We start from the raw sequence: 18,151 nt of genomic DNA, 5'->3' as shown, positions 1-18,151 counted from the left end.
GTTTGAAAATTATCTTTTAAATGACAAACATTCAATGTACTCTCCATGCATACAGAACCAGGTGAAATATTTCTGATGTGTAACAATATTTCACACACATACCATGAAAAAACACAATGCCATACATACGGACTCATCCATCAGTGGGGAATTTTGAGGTTTAAGCTTTTCCACTAGAGTAGATAATTATGTATAAATTTTCAGCTAACTGTTCGATTGGATTCTTTTGAAAGGGTCTCAGACCTTCATACATACCCAAGGGCACAAAGTCAATCCCCACTGCAAGTCTGAAGCAACTAGACCCCTAAATTACAATTTAAGATTTCCATCATGACCAGTGATCAACACTTACTAAATGAAAAAGCTTGGATATCGTATCAGTGAAGAGCTTGTTTCTACCATTTGTCAATCAGTTAAGTTCACTGTATTGGAACATTTAAGACCCAAATTTAATAGAGAACAAAAGGAGGCTAAATCAAGTTCACGTTAGCTCTGTAAAGCAACCCATTTCATAGTATACCCCATTTTATCTTCATCACTTTGCATGTTTATCTCCCTCAAGTGCCGATCCAATTTACCTTTGAAGTCATGGATTACCACCGCTTTCATAATGAGTTCTAGATCATCGCCATTTACTTTTTAAAGTAAGTTTTTTTCTCATTCCAATGCATCTCTTGATCAAAAGCATAAATCTGTATCCTTTGGTTCTTGTCACATCAGGTAACAGGATCATTTTATTTCTTGACTAACATATATAAATCGATGTAGTCTTAATCATAACCTTGTAGACCTCTAACAAACATCCTCTCTAATTTTCTCCTTTGGAAACAACTCCTTTCTCCAATCTTGCACTGTAGGCAGCACTCAGGCTTTGGCTCATAGGCAAAGTTACCATTGTCACCACACAAGTACCAGGAAATTACTATCTAAAACAAAAGAGAATCCAATCATCTTCTGCCAACATTCAATGACATTACCATTGCTGAATCCCCCTGCTGTAGGTTGTACCTACATCCCAAGGATTGCAGTTGCTCAAGAAAGCAGCTCTTTATCATCTTCTCAAGGGCGATTAGGGTCAGGCAATAAATGCAGGCCAAGCCAGTGATCAGCAAAGTTTTTTTTAAAAAATGCTCCCGTTCCTAGAATTTTCAAAATCTCCTTTGAACACTTTCAAAGCCCTTCGTATCTTTCAAAAAGCGTCATCTCAGAATTAGCTACAATACAATTTAAGTTTTAAAAAGGTTCTGTGTAATTTATTTTAATAAAATGGCAGGAAAGTTAACTTCCAGAAGAAGAATTAAATTTTTGTAATTTCTATGATTCCTGAATGAGTCAGTACCGAGTGTTCCCCATTTAGAATGAAACAAACAGCATGCACAGAAACAGGCATTGTGGCCGAACAGTCTAAACTGGCTTTTATACCCCATTTGAGCTTCCTCTCATCTTTTCTCTAATTTGCTGGCATAATTTGCTCTTACTTTTCTCAATCACTTGGTGCTTCTCTATTTCATTACGGATTACTTCAAGTTCATTCTGCAGGTTTTCCACCTTCTTGCTCCACTCTTCCAGTTCAGTTTGATGCTGTGTAGACATTGTCTGCTCCCACTTCTCAACACGCCGCCGACACTCCTCTTCCCATTCCTTTTGCATACCCTGTTGGAATAGAACAGTTTGCTACTGGATGTTCACCATGACGTCATTATTAAAATCTGTATTTATGTTATGCATTTATCATTAACAATCTTAGAACATTTTGCTGCAAGAGCAATATTGATAAAAAAACACTTCTGACACCGAGTCATAGGAGGAGATAGTAGTACAGATGAGCAAAAGCTCGGTCAAGGAGTCAAGAGTTTCAAGTAGCAAAGTAATAAAGAGAGGATGAGGAGTGTTAGGCTGGGAATTTGAGCTTGAGGTCAAAAGTAAGACTACCAATGGTGGAACAATTTTTTAAAAAATTATTTATGGTAGACTGATGTTATTTGGCTAGGCCAGCACTGATTGCCTGGCAAGCAGTTACATGTCAACTGCTATGTTTTGTATCTGGAGACACATGTAGGCTGGACCAGGGAAGGATGACAGATTTCCTTTCCTAAGGAACATCAATGAACCAGATGGACTTTTATGGAAATCAGCAATGGTTACATGGTCACCATTAGGCTAGATTTTTATTTCAAAATTTTATTGAATTCAAATTTCATCATCTAGGAATGATGGAATTCAAACCCACATCTCCAGGATATTAATCTGAGGTTCTGGATTACTAGTCCAGTGATACTACCATGACATCACCAACTCCCCTCAAAATTAACATGGACACGAGAGGCCAGAAAGAGTACAGAGATCCCAGAGTTGCAGCTGTGGAAGTGTGTGTAAAGATAAGCAGAGGCAAGGGGGTTTGAAAACAAGGAACAGGAATTTAAAGTTGAGGTGTTGGCAAATCAGTAGGTCAAACAAGCACGGAGCCGATCGACAAATGAGAGGTGAAGCAAGCTAAAATACGTGTGAGAGATTTGTATAAGAGTAACTGCACACAGCTGGTTTAAATTTGGGAATCCCGAAACAAATAATTCACGTCAGTCTGCCCAAATCAGTTCACCAGGGATGACGCTCAAGTTAGGACTGTGATACTTTCCAGTTCACAACACTGTGTTCCTCCTCCCAGCTTAAAAGCAGAAGCTGAAACAGGAGGATCCTTCACAGGAAGTAGTACAATGCTGGTCTGAGGCAGCAGAACTGCATCTCCAGGACTGCTTGAAATCGGTAGACTAGATCATATTCAAGAACCCAGTACACCACCACGGAATTCATTAGCAAGTGCATGGAGGTCTGCTTGCCAAAGAAGTCAATCCTGGTGTTCCCCAACCAGAAAACCTGGATGAACTGGGAAATCCACTGCCTACTGAAGACCAGGCGTGCCGCGTTCAAGTCAAACGACCCATACCTTTACAGAAAATCCAGACATGATCTCCGCAAAACCAGAGATGCCAAGAGGCAGCACCGGACAAAAGTTAGAGGCCCAAACCAACCATATGGACACCCGCCATCTCTGGCAAAGCGTACACAACATAACAGGATACAAAATGAGGCAGAGCAAGATAGCAGCCAAGAACACAACCCTCCCTGATGCACACACTGCTTTCTACGTTCGGTTCGAGCAGAATGCCAGCAACGCGGCGTCACCTGCCCCGACAGCCCTGGACACACCTGTTCCCTCAATCACCGTTGCAGACGTCAGATTGATTTTCCTGTGAGTCAACCCAAGTACAGCGACGAGCCCAGAACGGAGTCCTCAGCCATGCACTTAGACCCTGTGCAGACCAGCTGATGAGATATTCACGGACATCTTCAACTTCTCCCTTCTACAAGCCGAGGTCCCCATCTGCTTTAAGAAGACCACCATCATGCCAGTAACAAAGAATACACATGCAACATGCCTGAATGACTACCGCCCAGTGACTCTGATGTCCATAATCATGAAGTGCTTCAAGAGGTTGGTCACAGCCCACAGCAACTCTAGCCTCCCTGCCTGCCTCGATCCCCTGCAATTTGCCTATCGACATACCAGGTCCACAGCGGACGCCATTTTCCAAGCTCTACACGTATCCCTGGAACATCTGGATGACAAGGACACCTACATCAGACTCTTATTCATCGACTACAGTTCTGCCTTCAACACACATAATCCCCTCCAGAATAATCTCAAAACTTCGAGACCGAGGTCTCGGCTCCACCCTCTGACACTGGATCCTCAGCTTCCTGACCCACAGACTGCAATCAGTGAAGATAGACAACTGCACCTCCTCCACGATAATCCTCTACACTGACACCCTGCAAGAATGCGTTCTCATTCCTTACTGTACTCCCTGTACACCCAAGACTGTGTAGCCAAACTCCGAAAGAATGCCATCCACAAGTCTGCTGACAACACCACCGTGGTAGGACGGATATCAAACAATGATGAGTCATAATATAAAAAGATAGACGGCTTGATGCCATGGTGCAATGATAGCAATCTCTCTCTTTGTCAGCAAAACAAAAGAACTGATTGCTGACTTCAAAAGTGAGGAGGAGGACGTGCCCCCATCTACATCAACAGAGCTGAGGTGACGAAGGTCAAAAACATCAAGATCCTGGGAACGACAATGACCGACAACCTGTCTGGGACTTCCCAAGCAGATGCGACAGTCAAAAAGACACAACAATACCTCTTCTTCCTCAGATGGCTTAGGAAATTTGGCATGTCCATAAGGACCCTCACCAACTCGTACAGATGCACCATAGAAAGCATACTATCCGGGTGCGTAAAGGCCTGGTACAGCAAATGCTCTGCCCTTGACTGGAAGAAACTACAGAAGGTTGTGTGCACAGCCCAGACCAGCACAGAAGCCAACATCCCATCCATGGACTCCATTTACACTTCTCGCTGCCATAGAAAGGTTGCCAACATCATCAAAGACCCTTCTGACTCTGGTACTGCTCTCTTCCAACCTTTTCCATCGGGCAGAAGATACAGAAGCTTGAACACACACACACCAACAGGTCGAAGAACAACTTCTTCCATGCCAGTATTAGACTGCTGAATGGACTGAATGTTTATCTTGCTTTCCATACCTCCTGTGCAGTGTAACCTGTATGCCTCGCTCGGTCTAAACACCCAATGATCTGTGGGTCTTTGTTTGCTATGATCTGCCTGTACTTCTCACAAAACAAAGCTTTTCACTGTACTTAGGTACATGTGACTACAATAAATAAAACCAAATCACACTGCCTAAGTGGAAATCCAACTCTCTGGAAGTTCAACATCTTCCAGCTCAAAGCTGTCCAGTCAATCAGCATTCCTCTGCCACCTTAAACATTCACTCTCACCATTACTGACTCAGAATGGCAGTGTGTATCATCTATGAGATGCACTGCAGTAATTCAACAAGCCTCTTGACAACACCTGAAAACACGTGAACGCTACGACCTAGAAAGGAAAGCAGATGCATGAATATATTGCCACCTGTAAGTTCTCCTCCAAGCCACACACCTTCTTGACTTGGAATTACATCACACTGTTTTCACTACAGTTGAGTCAAAATCCTGGAACTCCCTTCCGAACACCACTGTGGCAGTTACCACCAAATTCAGAAGAGCATTCAGGAATTAGTAACAAATGCTGGCCTTGCCAAAGACATCCGCGTACTATGAACGCATAAAACAAAATTGTGAAAACTGAAGCCACTGCATTTGGTCATTACCTCACATTGTTTTGTTTCTTGGCTACAGTTTCAGTCTCAGGCAACTGTCTAAAGTTGTGACAACCATTGGTGCTGGACTTGGCGCCAAAATCAGCTTCCACTCACATATCTGCCCTGCAGACATTCGATGACATCTCTGACCCTTGCACTAGGGAGACAATATACCATTCTCCTCTCAGGTACCTCCCTGGTGCTAGGATCAGGGACAGGGGCACAGATGGCTGCAGTGCTTTCTGAAATGGGGAGGACAGTCACAAAGATCTTGGTACATATTGGGACCAACAACACAGGTAGGAAAAGGGATGAGATCCTGAAAGCAGAATTTAAGAACGAGGAAGTAGATTAAGGTACAGGACCCAAAAGGTAGTAATCTCTGGACTACTTCCAGGGCTACGTGTACATGGGTATAGGAAGAGGCAGTTAGTTCAGATGAATGCGTGGCTGGAGAAAGGATGCAGGAGGGACTGCTTTAGATTTCTGGGACCATTTTTGGAGTGGGAGTGGTGGGACCTATACAAGGCAGACGGGTTGCACCTGAACCAGAATGGGAATAGATACTTTGCATCAGTTTTCACAGTGGAAGACACCAGCAACATACCACAACTTCAAGGAGAGTCAGGGGCAGAGGTGAATGTAGGGGCCATCACTAAGCAGAGGGTACAAGGGAAGCTGAAAGGTCTGAAAATGGATAAATCATCAAGACCAGAAGGACTACAGCCCAGAGAAAGAGACAGCTGAGAACACTGTATAGACATTGATGGTGATCTTTCAGGAATCACTGGAATCAAGAGGGTGCCAGAGGACTGGAAAATGGCTAATGTAAGACCGCTGTTTAAAGGAGGGAGATATAAGTCAGGAAACTATAGGCCAGTTAGCCTAACCTGGTAGAAGTTTTAAAGTCCTTTTTTAAGGATGATGTTACAATGTACTTGGAAATGCTTGGTAAAATAGGGCAGAGTCAGCAAGGCTTCATCAAGGGAAAGTCATACCTGGCAAATCTGTTGGAATTCTTTGAGGAGGTAACAAGCAAATTAGACAAAGGAGAGCCTGTGGATGTGATCTATTTGGATTTGGACAAGATGTCAAAGGAGGCTGCTAAATAAGAACCTGAGGTGTTAGGGACAAGATACTGGCATGGATACAGGTACTGGCACAAGTCAGACAGTAGGGATAAAGGGGTCTTTTTCAGGATGGCAGCCAGTGACTAGTGGAGTTTCTAAGGGATTAGTATTGGAATCACAATTATTCACATCATACATTAATGATCTGGATGAAAGAACTGAGCGCATTGTTGCTAAGTTTGCAGATGACATAAAGAATGAAGGGACAGGTTATGCTGGAGTTGGGAGGCTGCAGAAAGACTTGGACAGGCTAGGAGATTGGGCAAAGTGGCAAACAGAATACAATTTGGGAAAAGTGCGAGGTTAGGCATTTTGGTCATTAGAACACAGACATAGACTATTTTCTAAACAGGGAAAGGCTTCAGAAATCTCAAGCACAAAGGGACTTGGGAATCCTAGTTCCGGATTCTCTTAAGGTTCACATGCACATTCAGTTGGCAGTTAGGGAGGCAAATGCAATGTCAGCATTCAATTGAAGAAGGGCGAAATACAAGAGCAGAGATGAACTGCCAAGGTTGTATAAGGCTCTGGTCAGATCACATTTGGAGTATTGTGAGCAATTCTGGACCCTGTATTTAGGGAAGGATGTACTAGAGTTGGTGGGAATCCAGAGAAGGTTTACAAGAATGATCCCAGGGATGCAGGGCTTGTCATATGAGGAGCGGTTGAAGACTCTGGGTCTGTACTTGATGGAGTTTAGAAAGATGAGGGGAGATCTGTTTGAAACTTACAGAATACTGGGAGGCCCACATAGGGTTGATGTGGAGATACATGTGGATGTAGTAGGAGAGTCTAGGACCTAAGGGCACAGCCACAGAGTGAGGGGATGACCCTTTAGAATGGAGTTGAGTAGCAATTTCTTCAGCTAGACAGTGATTAATCTGTGGACCTCATTGCCGAGAAGGTTGCAGAGGTCAAGTCACTGAGCGTATTTAAGACAGTTAGATCGGTTCTTGATTGGTAATGGGAATCGAGGGTTACAGGGAGAAGGCAGAAGAATGGAGTTGAGAAACATATCAGCCATGATTGAATGGTGGAACAGACTTGATGGGCAGAATAGCCCAACTCTGCTCCTATGTCCATGCTGTTGGGGAGGATTTAAACAAGCTTGTGAGGAAGGGTGGGATCCAGACAGAATGTTCAGCAGGCGAATGGCCAAAACTGCAAGTGACAGCAAGTGAGTCAGAAAAGTATTAACATTATTGGTCAGCTGAGGTACAAGAAAGCTTGGCAAAGTTGGATGGCATTTATTTTAAAGCTAGGAGTCCGATTAAACAAGGCAGATGTTTTGAGGGCACAAATTAAAACATAGGGGCGTGACGTCATTGCTATCACTGAGACACGGCTGAATGGCGAGACTTTTTTTTCTATTTACTTGCGGGATGTGGGCGTCACCGGCTGGCCAGCTTTTCTTGCCCATCCCTAGTTGGCCTTGAGAAGGTGGTGGTGAACTGCCTTCTTGAACCGCTGCAGTCCACCAGCTGTAGGTTGACCCAGAATGCCATTAGGGAGGGAATTCCAGGATTTGGACCCAGCAACAGTGAAGGAACGGTGATATATTTCCAAGTCAAAATGGTGAGTGGCTTGGAGGGGAACTTGGAGGTGGTGGTGCTCCCATATATCTGCTGCACTTGTCCTTCTAGGTGGAAGTGGTCGTGGGTTTGGAAGGTGCTGTCTGAGGATCTTTGGTGAATTTCTGCAGTGCATCTTGTAGATAGTACACACTAGTGCTACTGAACCTCAGTGGTGGAGGGAGTGAATGCTTGTGGATGTAGTGCCAATCAAGCCGGCTGCTTTGTCCTGGATGGTTTCAGGATTCTTGAGTGCTGTTGGGGCTGCACTCATCCAGGCAAGTGGGGAGTATTCCATCACAATTCTGGTTTGTGCCTTGTAGATGGTGGGCAGTTTTTGAGGAGTCAAGAGGTGAGTTACTCGCCGCAGTATTCCTAGCTTCTGACCTGCTCTTGTAGCCACTATGTTTATGTGGTGAGTCCAGTTGAGTTTCTGATCAATGATAACCCCCAGGATGTTGATAGTGGGGGATTCAGTGATGGTAACACCATTGAATGTCAAGGGGTGGTGGTTAGATTGTCTCTTATTGGTGATGGTCATAGTCTGGCATTTGTGTGGCTCGAATGTCACTTGCCACTTGTCAGCCCAAGCCTGAATATTGTACAGATCTTGTTGTATTTGAACATGGACTGCTTCAGTATCTGAGAAGTCACGAATGGTGCTGAACATTGTACAACCATCGGCGAACATCCCCACTTCTGACCTTATAATGGAGAGAAGGTCAATGATGAAGCAGCTAAAGATGGTTGGGTTGAGGACACTATCCTGAGGAACTCTTTTGCAGAGATGTCCTGGAGCTGAGATGATTACCCTCCAATAACCATGACTATCTTTCTGTATGTCAGGTATGACTGCAACCACGAGACAGTTTGCCCCCTGATACCCATTGATTCCAGTTTTGCTAGGGCTCCTTGATGCCACACTCAGTCGAATGCAGCCTTGATGTCAAGGGGTGTCACTCTCACCTCACCTCTGGAATTCAGGTCTTTTGTCTGGTAGCTCAATATTCCAGAATACAGGGTCTTCAGGCAAGATGGGGATGAGGTATCGTGAGTTTGATCAGGGAATCCATTACAGCAGTAAAGAGGGATGACACCTTGGAAAGCTTCTTAAATGAAGCCATATGGATAGAAATTAAAAACTAAAGATGAGCATTCACATTGATGGGAGTGTACTATCGGACCCCTAACAGTCCGAGAGAAATAGAGAGCAGATATGTGAGCAAATTTCAAAGAAGTGTAAAATAACAGGGTAATGAAAGTAGGGGATTTCAACTTCCCCAACATTAACTGGGATAGTCATTAAGTGAAAGGTTTAAAGGGAGCAGAATTCTTAAAATGCATCCTTTTTAAACTAATAAGCTGAATACCCTACAAGCGAGGGGACAGTGCTGGACTTAATTTCAGGCAATGAGGCTGGGCAAGTGGTTCAATTAGTACTGGGGGAGCATTTTGTGAACAGCATCTATAACTCTGCTAGATTCACGATTGTAATGGCAAAGGTCAACGATAGGCCTGAAATCAAAGTTCTCCACTGGGGGAAGGATGATTTTAATAAGATCAAAGATGATTTGGCCAGCATGGACTGGGAGCTGGTACTTTCAGGTAAATCTGTCTCAGAACAGTGGGATGCATTCAAGGAGGGAGAGTACAGGACCAACACAAGGAACAAAGATGAGACCATCAATCCTGTGAACTCTGGATATCAAAGGATATACAGCATTGGATTAAGAGAAAAAGGGAGACTTATGGTAGATGCCAAGGGCTCAAAACAGCAGAAGCCCTAAAGATGTATAGAATCTGCATCTGTAACAAAATAGGTCACATGAAGGATAAACACAAACATATACAAGGGCACTCTTTGTAACCAGCATCAGTGAAGTGATTTCATACGACAGAAAAGCCTACAGGAGTCCTTTGATATTAACTGACCTACCTGTTTGTCCGAGACTAAAAGTTTCTCCGGTCAGACCTTACAAACGGAACTTCACACCCCAAAAAAAGGAAACTGTTTTTCAGAACTTCTAAATATCTCTTGATGCAGTAACCAATATTTCCAGAGTTACACACGAGATTGATATAATTGCAGAAAGATGAATTTTTCATCAATACCTTCTAATTTTAAAAAAAGAAGCACTTAATCTTAATTACATTCCGACAAATTATATTTTGGGATACTGATCAAGAAATTGGAGACATTAAAAAAAATTGAACATCATGGCAGCGATGACAAATGGGCAGTGACAGCTTGGATACTAAATTTGCTTGGAGATGGAAAGCAGAGTAGTAGTGAAAGGTCATTTTTCAAATTTAAGAAATGTATAGTGGCAGTCTTCAAATTGTTGAGATGGAATGCGTCACATGTTGTAGGTTACTGAGTGAACTAAGTGTAGAAATTGTGGAGGTGCTGGCAGTAACCTTTCGGTCCCCCTTGCAATTGGGATAATGCCTTAGGATTGTGGATTGTCAAAGTTTCAAAAGAGGGGAGTACAATAGACTTAGTAATCACAAATTGGTCAGCTTACTGTCAAAAAATGCGGAAGCTTGCAGTAACAAAAAATTTCCAGCCGGCTGGACAAGGATAGAGTAACACAAAAAGAAACCCTGCACAGATCTTTTGTTGGCAAATTGCTTCATTAAACTATCAACTTGTTGATGAGACAGGAAGTAATATATTGAAATTTGGTGGTAATATTTGTATAGAGTAGAAAAACATGAAATAATACTAAATCTCTCTAAATCAGTGGTTATACCTCGGTTAGACTGATGTATCCAATTCTAGGCAACAATTTTCAGCAAAGATTTCAAGGAATTGGAGAAGATGCAAACAACATTTGCCAAAATTCATACCAGGAATGAGGGAATTACATGGAGCCCAAAGTAATTCCTGGGAGGGTAGTAGAGACGGAAAACCTCAAAATCTTAAAAAAGTACATTGATGAGCACTTGAAATATCATTACAATCAAGGCTATGGATTTAGTTGTAGCATAGCGGAATTAATGTAGATAAGTCAGTGCAGACTCTTGCGCCATATCCTCTATTCTCTTTGAATAGATAAGAAAATGGGGAAATGTAATAGAAATACTTATAATTATTAGGTGCATTTATAAATTCAGTAACTAGATATTGCTTGCACTGGCAGGAAGGCAGTAATCAAGAGTCTATTAATAAACAGTGATGGGGTAAAAAAGCTGGTGGGGAGAATGTGATTATTTTTAAAACTGAGCGAGTTACGAGTGGGAATGTACTACCTGAAGAGCAGTGTTAACAGATCCAATAGAGCTTTCAACAGGGAAGAGGATATCTACTTTAATAAAAAAGGAAAAATGTCTACATTTAAAGAGAAAAGGATTACTTGGATAATTCTTTCGAAGCGCTAGTACAGGCACAAAAGTACAAATGGCCTCTTTCTGTGCTGTATTGTTCTGAATCTTATTGTAAATTTAGCATGCATGGGAGAAAGCGATAGCTAGGCCCATGGTGTCCAAGAGTTCTATTGTTACTAAACAAGCAATAATCAGGATGGTTGGAGACAAACTGGATGGAATCTTGTATCAGAGATAGTAGGAACTGCAGATGCTGGAGAATCTGAGATAACAAGGTGTAGAGCTGGATGAACACAGCAGGCCAAGCAGCATCAGAGGAGCAGGAAGGCTGACGTTTCAGGCCTAGACCCTTCTTCAGAAAGATGGAATCTTGTTTGTTTTTCTCATTTTGTAGTTTCCAATTGAAATTATCCAATTCTGCTATAACTTCAAGGTCAGAAATTACACAATACCAGGTTATAGTCCAACAGGTTTATTTGCAAACACAAGCTTTCACAGCCACACACCACTCATGTGATCCTTTGATCTTTTCCTTATAAATTCTGTGTCTGGTACTACCTCTCTCACTAACACCCAGAGGAGGAGTGAGGCTCAGAAAGCTGGTGTTTCCGAATAAACCTGTTGGACTATGACCTGCTGTTCTGTGATTTCTGACTTTGTCCATCCCAATCCAACACGGGCACCTCCACCTCCACATCATGCTGTAGTTTCAAGTTATAATCTGAGAATTTTTGGGTATTGTTGAGAGTGTGACAATGCTGTGCCTTTAAGAGGTTATTTTGTCCTTTCTTTTTTGAAGAGAGGCGCAGAACAGTCTACCAAAATCATGAGGGTAAACAGCTTGTGAGGCCTTGGGGCTTTTTTTCAAGTTGGAACAATGGAGGCAGCCTAGCTGGGTGTGGCCAGCTCTCTCAGAACAGGCTTTCTAGTTTTTATTTAGTTTTTAGATTTGGGTTTAAGCTGTTGTAAGCTTGAAGAAGTAGACGCTATCTTTTCCCTTTCTTGGTTACAGCTAGAAACTGGGGCTTTACCCCCGCTCTTGTCCCGGTACTGGGTTACTTGTGAGACAAACCTGTGTTCTGAATTTTCATTTTTGCCAAGTGATATGTTTATGGGATGTTACTATATTGGAACAGTTAGTTGGTAACAGTTACTATATCGATTATTCTGTTATGATTTCCAATAGGGTTGTTATTCTGAATTCCTCTTTCTCTGGTTGTATTTTAACCATGGTGTTGAAATAAATTGCGTTTTGCTTAACTTTGAGTAGTCTAGAACATAGAACAGTACAACACAATACAGACCCTTCAGCACACGATGTTGTGCCAACCTTTTATCCTACTCTAAGATCAAACTACCCTGCATACCCTACATTTTAATAAAGTCCATGTGCTTATCCAAGAGTTGCTTATGTGTCCCTAATGTATCTGACTCCACAACCAGCACTGGCAGCACATTCCATGTGCCCACCACTCTCTATGTAGAGAACCTACCTCTGACACCTTCCCTATACCTTCCTCCAACCACCTTAAAATTATGCTCCCTCGTGACAAGTCATTTCCACCCTGAGAAAAAGTCTCTGGCTATCCACTCTATCTTTGCCTCTCATCATCTTGTAAACCTTTGTCAAGTCACCTCTCATCCTTCTTCGTCCAATGAAAAAAGCCCTAATTCCCTCAACCTTTCCTCATTAGACATGTCCTCCAGTCCAGGCAGCATCCTGGTAAATCTACCCTGCACCCTCTCTAAAGCTCCCACATTCTTCCTACAATGAGGTGACCAGAAGTGAACACAATATTCCAAGTGTGGTCTAACCAGGGTGTTATAGAGCTGCAGCATAACCTCGCTGCTCTTAAACTCAATTCCCTTGCCATTGAAAACCAACACACCGTACATCTTTTTAACAACCCTATCAATTTGGGTAGCAACTTTGAGGGATCTATGGACATGGACCCCAAGATCCCTCTGTTCCTCCACACTGCCAAGTATCTTGCCATTAGCCCCTTATTCTGTATTCAAATTTGACCTTCCAAAATGAATCACTTCATACTTTTCTGGGTTGAATTCCATCTGCCATTTCTTTGCCCAGCTCTGCACCCTGTCAATGTCCCGTTGCAACTTACAAGAGCCGTCCACACTATCCACAACTCCGCCAACCTTCATGTCATTGGCAAACTTACTAACCCACACTTCCACTTCATCATCCAAGTCATTTATAAAGATCACAAAGAGCAGAGGTCCCAGAACGGATCCCTGTGCAACACCACTGGTCAATGAGCTCCAGACGGAATACTTTCCATCTACAACCAACCTCTGTCTTCCATTGGACAGCCAATTCTGTATCCAAACAGCCAAATTTCCCTGAATCCCATGCCTCCTTACTTTCCGAATGAGCCTACCAGGGGGAACCTTATCAAATCTTATCTGTTCTGAGGAAGGATCACCGGACCCGAAACATTAACCCTGTTTTTTCCTTCACAGATGCTGCCAGACCTGCTGAGCTTCTCCAGCGACGTTTTTTTGTTCCTGATTTACAGCATCTGCAGTTCTTTCGGTTTTTATTTTGAACCTTATCAAATGCCTTGCTAAAATCCACATGCATCACATCCACTGCTCGACCTTCAGCAATGTGTTTTGTCACATCCTCAAAGAATTCAATAAGGCTTGTGAGGCATGACCTGCCACTCTCAAAGCCATGCTGACTATTTCTAATCAAACTGTGCTTTTCCAAATAACCATATCTTTCAGAATCCTCTCCAATAATTTGCCTACCACAGAAGTAAGACTGACTGGTCTGTAATTTCAAGGATTATCTCTACTCACTTTCTTGAACAAGGGAATAACACTTGCCACCCTCTAATCATCTGGTACTACTCCAGAGAAAAGTGAGGACGCAAAGATCATCACCAAAGGCGCAGCAATCTCTTCCCTCGCTTCCCGTAGAAACCTTAGGTATATCCTATCTGGCCCAGGGGACTTATCTATCGTCATGTTTTTCCAAAATTTCTAGCACATCCTCCTTCCTAACATCAACCTGTTCGAGCATATCTGCCTGTTTCATGCTGTCCTCACAAATGTCAAGGTCCCTCTCACAGCAAAGTATTCATTAAGGACCTCCCCTACCTCCTCCGACTCCACGCACAAGTTCTCTCCACTATTCCTGATTGGCCCTACCCTCACTCTGGCCATCCTCTTGTTCCTCACATAAGCATAGAACGCCTTGGGGTTTTCCTAGATCCTACCCGCCAAGGCATTTTCGTACCCCTTCTAGCTCTCCCACGTCTATTCTTCAGTTCCTTCCTGGCTACCTTGTAGCCCTCCACAGTCCTGTCCGATCCTTGCTTCCTCAACCTTAAGTAAGCTTCCTTCTTCCTCTTGGCTAGATGTTCTACATGTCTTGTCATCCAAGGTTCCTTCACCTTACCACCCCTTCCTTGCCTCAGTGGCACAAACCTATCCAGTACTCGCAGCAAGTGCTCCCTAAACAACCTCCACATTTCTGTCATGCATTTCCCCGAGAACATCTGATCCCAATTTATGCTCCACAGTTCTTGCCTAATAGCATTGTAATTCCCCCTCCCCCAATTAAGTACTTTCCCATGCTACCTACTCCTATCCCTCTCCATGACTATAGTAAAAGGTCAGGGAGTTGTGATCACTGTCACTGAAATGCTCTCCCACGGAGAGATCTGACACCTGGCCTGGTTCGTTGCCAAGCACCAAATCCAGGATGGCGTCCCCTCTAGTCGGCCTATCTACGTATTGAGTCAGAAATCCTTCCTGGACGCACCTGACAAAATCTGCTCCATCCAAACTATTTGCACTTAGGAGGTTCCAGTCTACATTAGGGAAGTTGAAGTCACCCATGACAACAACCCTATTACTTCTGCACCTTTCCAAAATCTGCCTCTCAATCTATTCCTCAGTGTCTCTGTTGCTATTGGGTGGTCTATGGAAAACTCCTAATCGAGTGACTGCTGCTTTCCTGTTTCTGACTTCCACTCATACTAACTCAGTGGACGAACCCTCCTCAGCGACCTCCCTTCCTGCTGCTGTGATGCCATTCTTGATTAGCAATGCCACTCCCCCACCTCTTTTACTTCTCTCCCTATTTCTTTTGAAACATCTAAACCCCGGAATATCCGACAACCATTCCTGCCCCTATGTTATCCAAGTCTCCGTAATGGCCACAACATCATAGCTCCAAGTACTAATCCATGCTCTAAGTTCGTCACCCTTATTCCTGACACTTGTTGCATTAAAATAGACACACTTCAACCTGTCGCTGTGACTACAACTTTGCCCTATCAATTGTCTATCCTTCCTCACAGACTCTCTGCATGCTCTATCTGCCTGCACACCAGCTACCCCATCCTCTGATCCATAGCTCCGGATCACATCCCCGTCAAATTAGTTTAAACCCTCCCGAAGAGCTCTAGCAAAACTTCTGCCCAGAATATTGGTGCCCCTCCAGTTCAGGTGCAACCCATCCTTCTTGTACAGGTTCCAACTTCCTCAAAAGGTATCCCAATGATCCACATATCTGAAGCCCTCCCTCCTACACCAGCTCTGTAGCTACGTGTTCAACTGCATTCGCTCTCTATTCCTAGCCTCACTAACCCATGGCACCGGCAGTAATCCTTCTTAAAATATTTTGAAGAAGTTTGGCCTGGTCCATAATGACAGAGATGTAAATTGGCTGCCAAAGAATAAAGTTTTCCTAAAATATATATATAAACAGTGTAATTCATACCTGCAGTTTTCTTGTCTCCTCTGCGATCACTGTGGCCTTCAAACCAGCAGCTGCTTCTTCCGATGCCTTCCTTAAATCCTCTGGAATCAAAAGTATGGTCACAAAGTGTCAGTTCACCTGCTACGCTTTCTCTTTCTCTCTTCAATTCTATAGCATAACAACTGTGGTTTAGGGATAGCATTCTCATCTAGGCGTCAGAGATCTCACTCAAAAGACTTAAACCAACTTGATACCAGCTTAAATCAGTGCAGTACTGAAGGAGAGATGTACTGTTAACGTGCCATCTCTTCCTTTTTCTTAATCAATCTATCAAATCTCATCTTGAATGTAGACCCAAGTGCTGCTGACCATTAATTAAGTCAACACAATCACAAATTTTCATGCCAAGATGCTTTTTCTGCCCGGTCCTCCAAATCTCTCAATTTAATCCATGTGTCTAATTACTCATTCTTGACCTATATCTAGATCCCTTCAACACTTTATCACATAACTTCACTACTTGCACTGTTCTAACATAATGATCCAGTATTTCCAGGTCTTTCTGCATGTTCTCCTTTCTACAGACAATATCCTCGTGAATTTACACAATGAATTCCAGTTGAAACCAAAACCTTCAATTCATTTGAAAGTACATATTCCATGGTACTTCCCAGCTCATCTCATGTCGAGTGAAACACCACTTTCACCAAATTCCCACTTTTGAAGACCTTATTCTCATTGTATTATCAGCTCCATGGCTACATGATGTGTTCCCCACTCAAGCTGGAAGTCTCAAAACACACAATTACCAAACAACATAAACAACTTCTCTTTGCCTTTCATGCTTATACTACAAATATCTTTGCATGGTATTTCTCTAGAGAACTGTCAAGCAATGGAGGCACTGTAATTTCTTGCGAAACACCAACACCTACACAAACCTGATAAACTCACAGATGCTCTCTCCAAATATGCTATCCTGAATGCATAAAGACTGTAGATTTTGTTGACAAGCAACATATAAGTGCAAAGAAAATTCACCTGAGAAAATTCAAATAGTGCAAAACACCATGTAACATATTATTAGAGGCCCTTAAGCTGGATCACCTATTTGAAACAGGAGTTTGATGCATGAGCTCAGTGTACTGCTTCCTTAGAACTAACCAAGGTAGGACAAATTCCAGAAATGAAGGCATTGATTTCAAGCGTACAAATGGGTGGAAAAAAATCTGCTTCAACTGAAGGAAGGGTGCAGAACCTAGGTTTGATTACAAAATTAGAAATGACTTATAGTAAATGGACCAAACTGTTAGGCATGTAATAAATTGCCTGGAAAGTCTAGAAAATAAGCGGTGCAATTAGATTAAGGTGATATTTGGTTAACCTTCTGCAAAGGGAAATAATGGATTTTGGGGGGAAAAAAAATTGACAGCTGCCAAAAAAATTCTCATCTGTTTGGTAAAATAACATTTCCTTTAAGGCTTTCTGTGTGTTTCATTATTCAACTCTACTGATTAGCCCGCAGCACAAACAATTCATCACATAATTGTCCATGGAGCAGTATATAGGAACTGCATCTCCCCTTTGAAGCTTTAATGGAATCATTTGAGCAACAGTGGCTCAGTGGTTAGCACTGCTGCCTCACAGCACCAGGGACCCGGGTTCGAATCTACCCTTGGGTGACTGTCTGTGTGGAGTTTGCACATTCTCCGCGTGCCGCCCTGGTTTTCTCCGGGTGCTCCGGTTTCCTCCCACTGTCCAAAGATGTGCAGGCAAGGTGGATTGGCCATGCTAAATTGCCCATAGTGTTCAGTGATGTGTAGATTAGGTGGGTTATAGGGGATGGGTCTGGGTGGGATGTCTGAGGGTCAGCGTGGACTTGTTGGGCCGAAAGGCCTGTTTCCACACGTAGGGATTCTGTGATTTGTACATAATGCACCTTTAAATGCAGTGCTTCTAGGACTGGATTGTGACAACAATGCAAAAGAAACTTGGAAGGAGATACGAAGGTGACTGTAGGAATAATCAAACAGGGAGGATCAATGATCTTGGGGACAGAGAGAGAGAGAGAGAGAAGCTGCAGAGGGAGGAATCCCAGGTTTCAGAGCCTAAATCGTTGAAGGTGCAGCCAAGGAAATCGAAGACATGTAAGAGGGT

At 43.0% G+C, this 18,151-nt stretch overlaps 1 protein-coding gene across 1 annotated transcript in view; it reads right to left on the bottom strand.

Annotated features, from left to right (window-relative positions):
* Positions 1 to 897: 897 nt before the first annotated feature.
* Positions 898 to 18,151, bottom strand: part of LOC109921035 (A-kinase anchor protein 9-like) — a 29,268-nt gene continuing 12,014 nt past the window's right edge. Inside the window, exons 5-7 of the mRNA XM_048592274.1 lie at positions 16,016 to 16,095; positions 1,479 to 1,653; positions 898 to 926 (exon numbers count right to left, since the gene is read on the bottom strand). Of these exons, the coding sequence (XP_048448231.1) occupies positions 898 to 926; positions 1,479 to 1,653; positions 16,016 to 16,095 (284 nt within the window). The remainder of the gene's footprint in view (positions 927 to 1,478; positions 1,654 to 16,015; positions 16,096 to 18,151) is intronic.

Source organism: Rhincodon typus, unplaced genomic scaffold (genome assembly GCF_021869965.1).
Source record: "Rhincodon typus isolate 14 unplaced genomic scaffold, sRhiTyp1.1 hic_rhity00000951, whole genome shotgun sequence".
Lineage (NCBI taxonomy): Eukaryota > Metazoa > Chordata > Chondrichthyes > Orectolobiformes > Rhincodontidae > Rhincodon > Rhincodon typus.
This window is presented reverse-complemented; position numbering and strand designations above follow the sequence as displayed.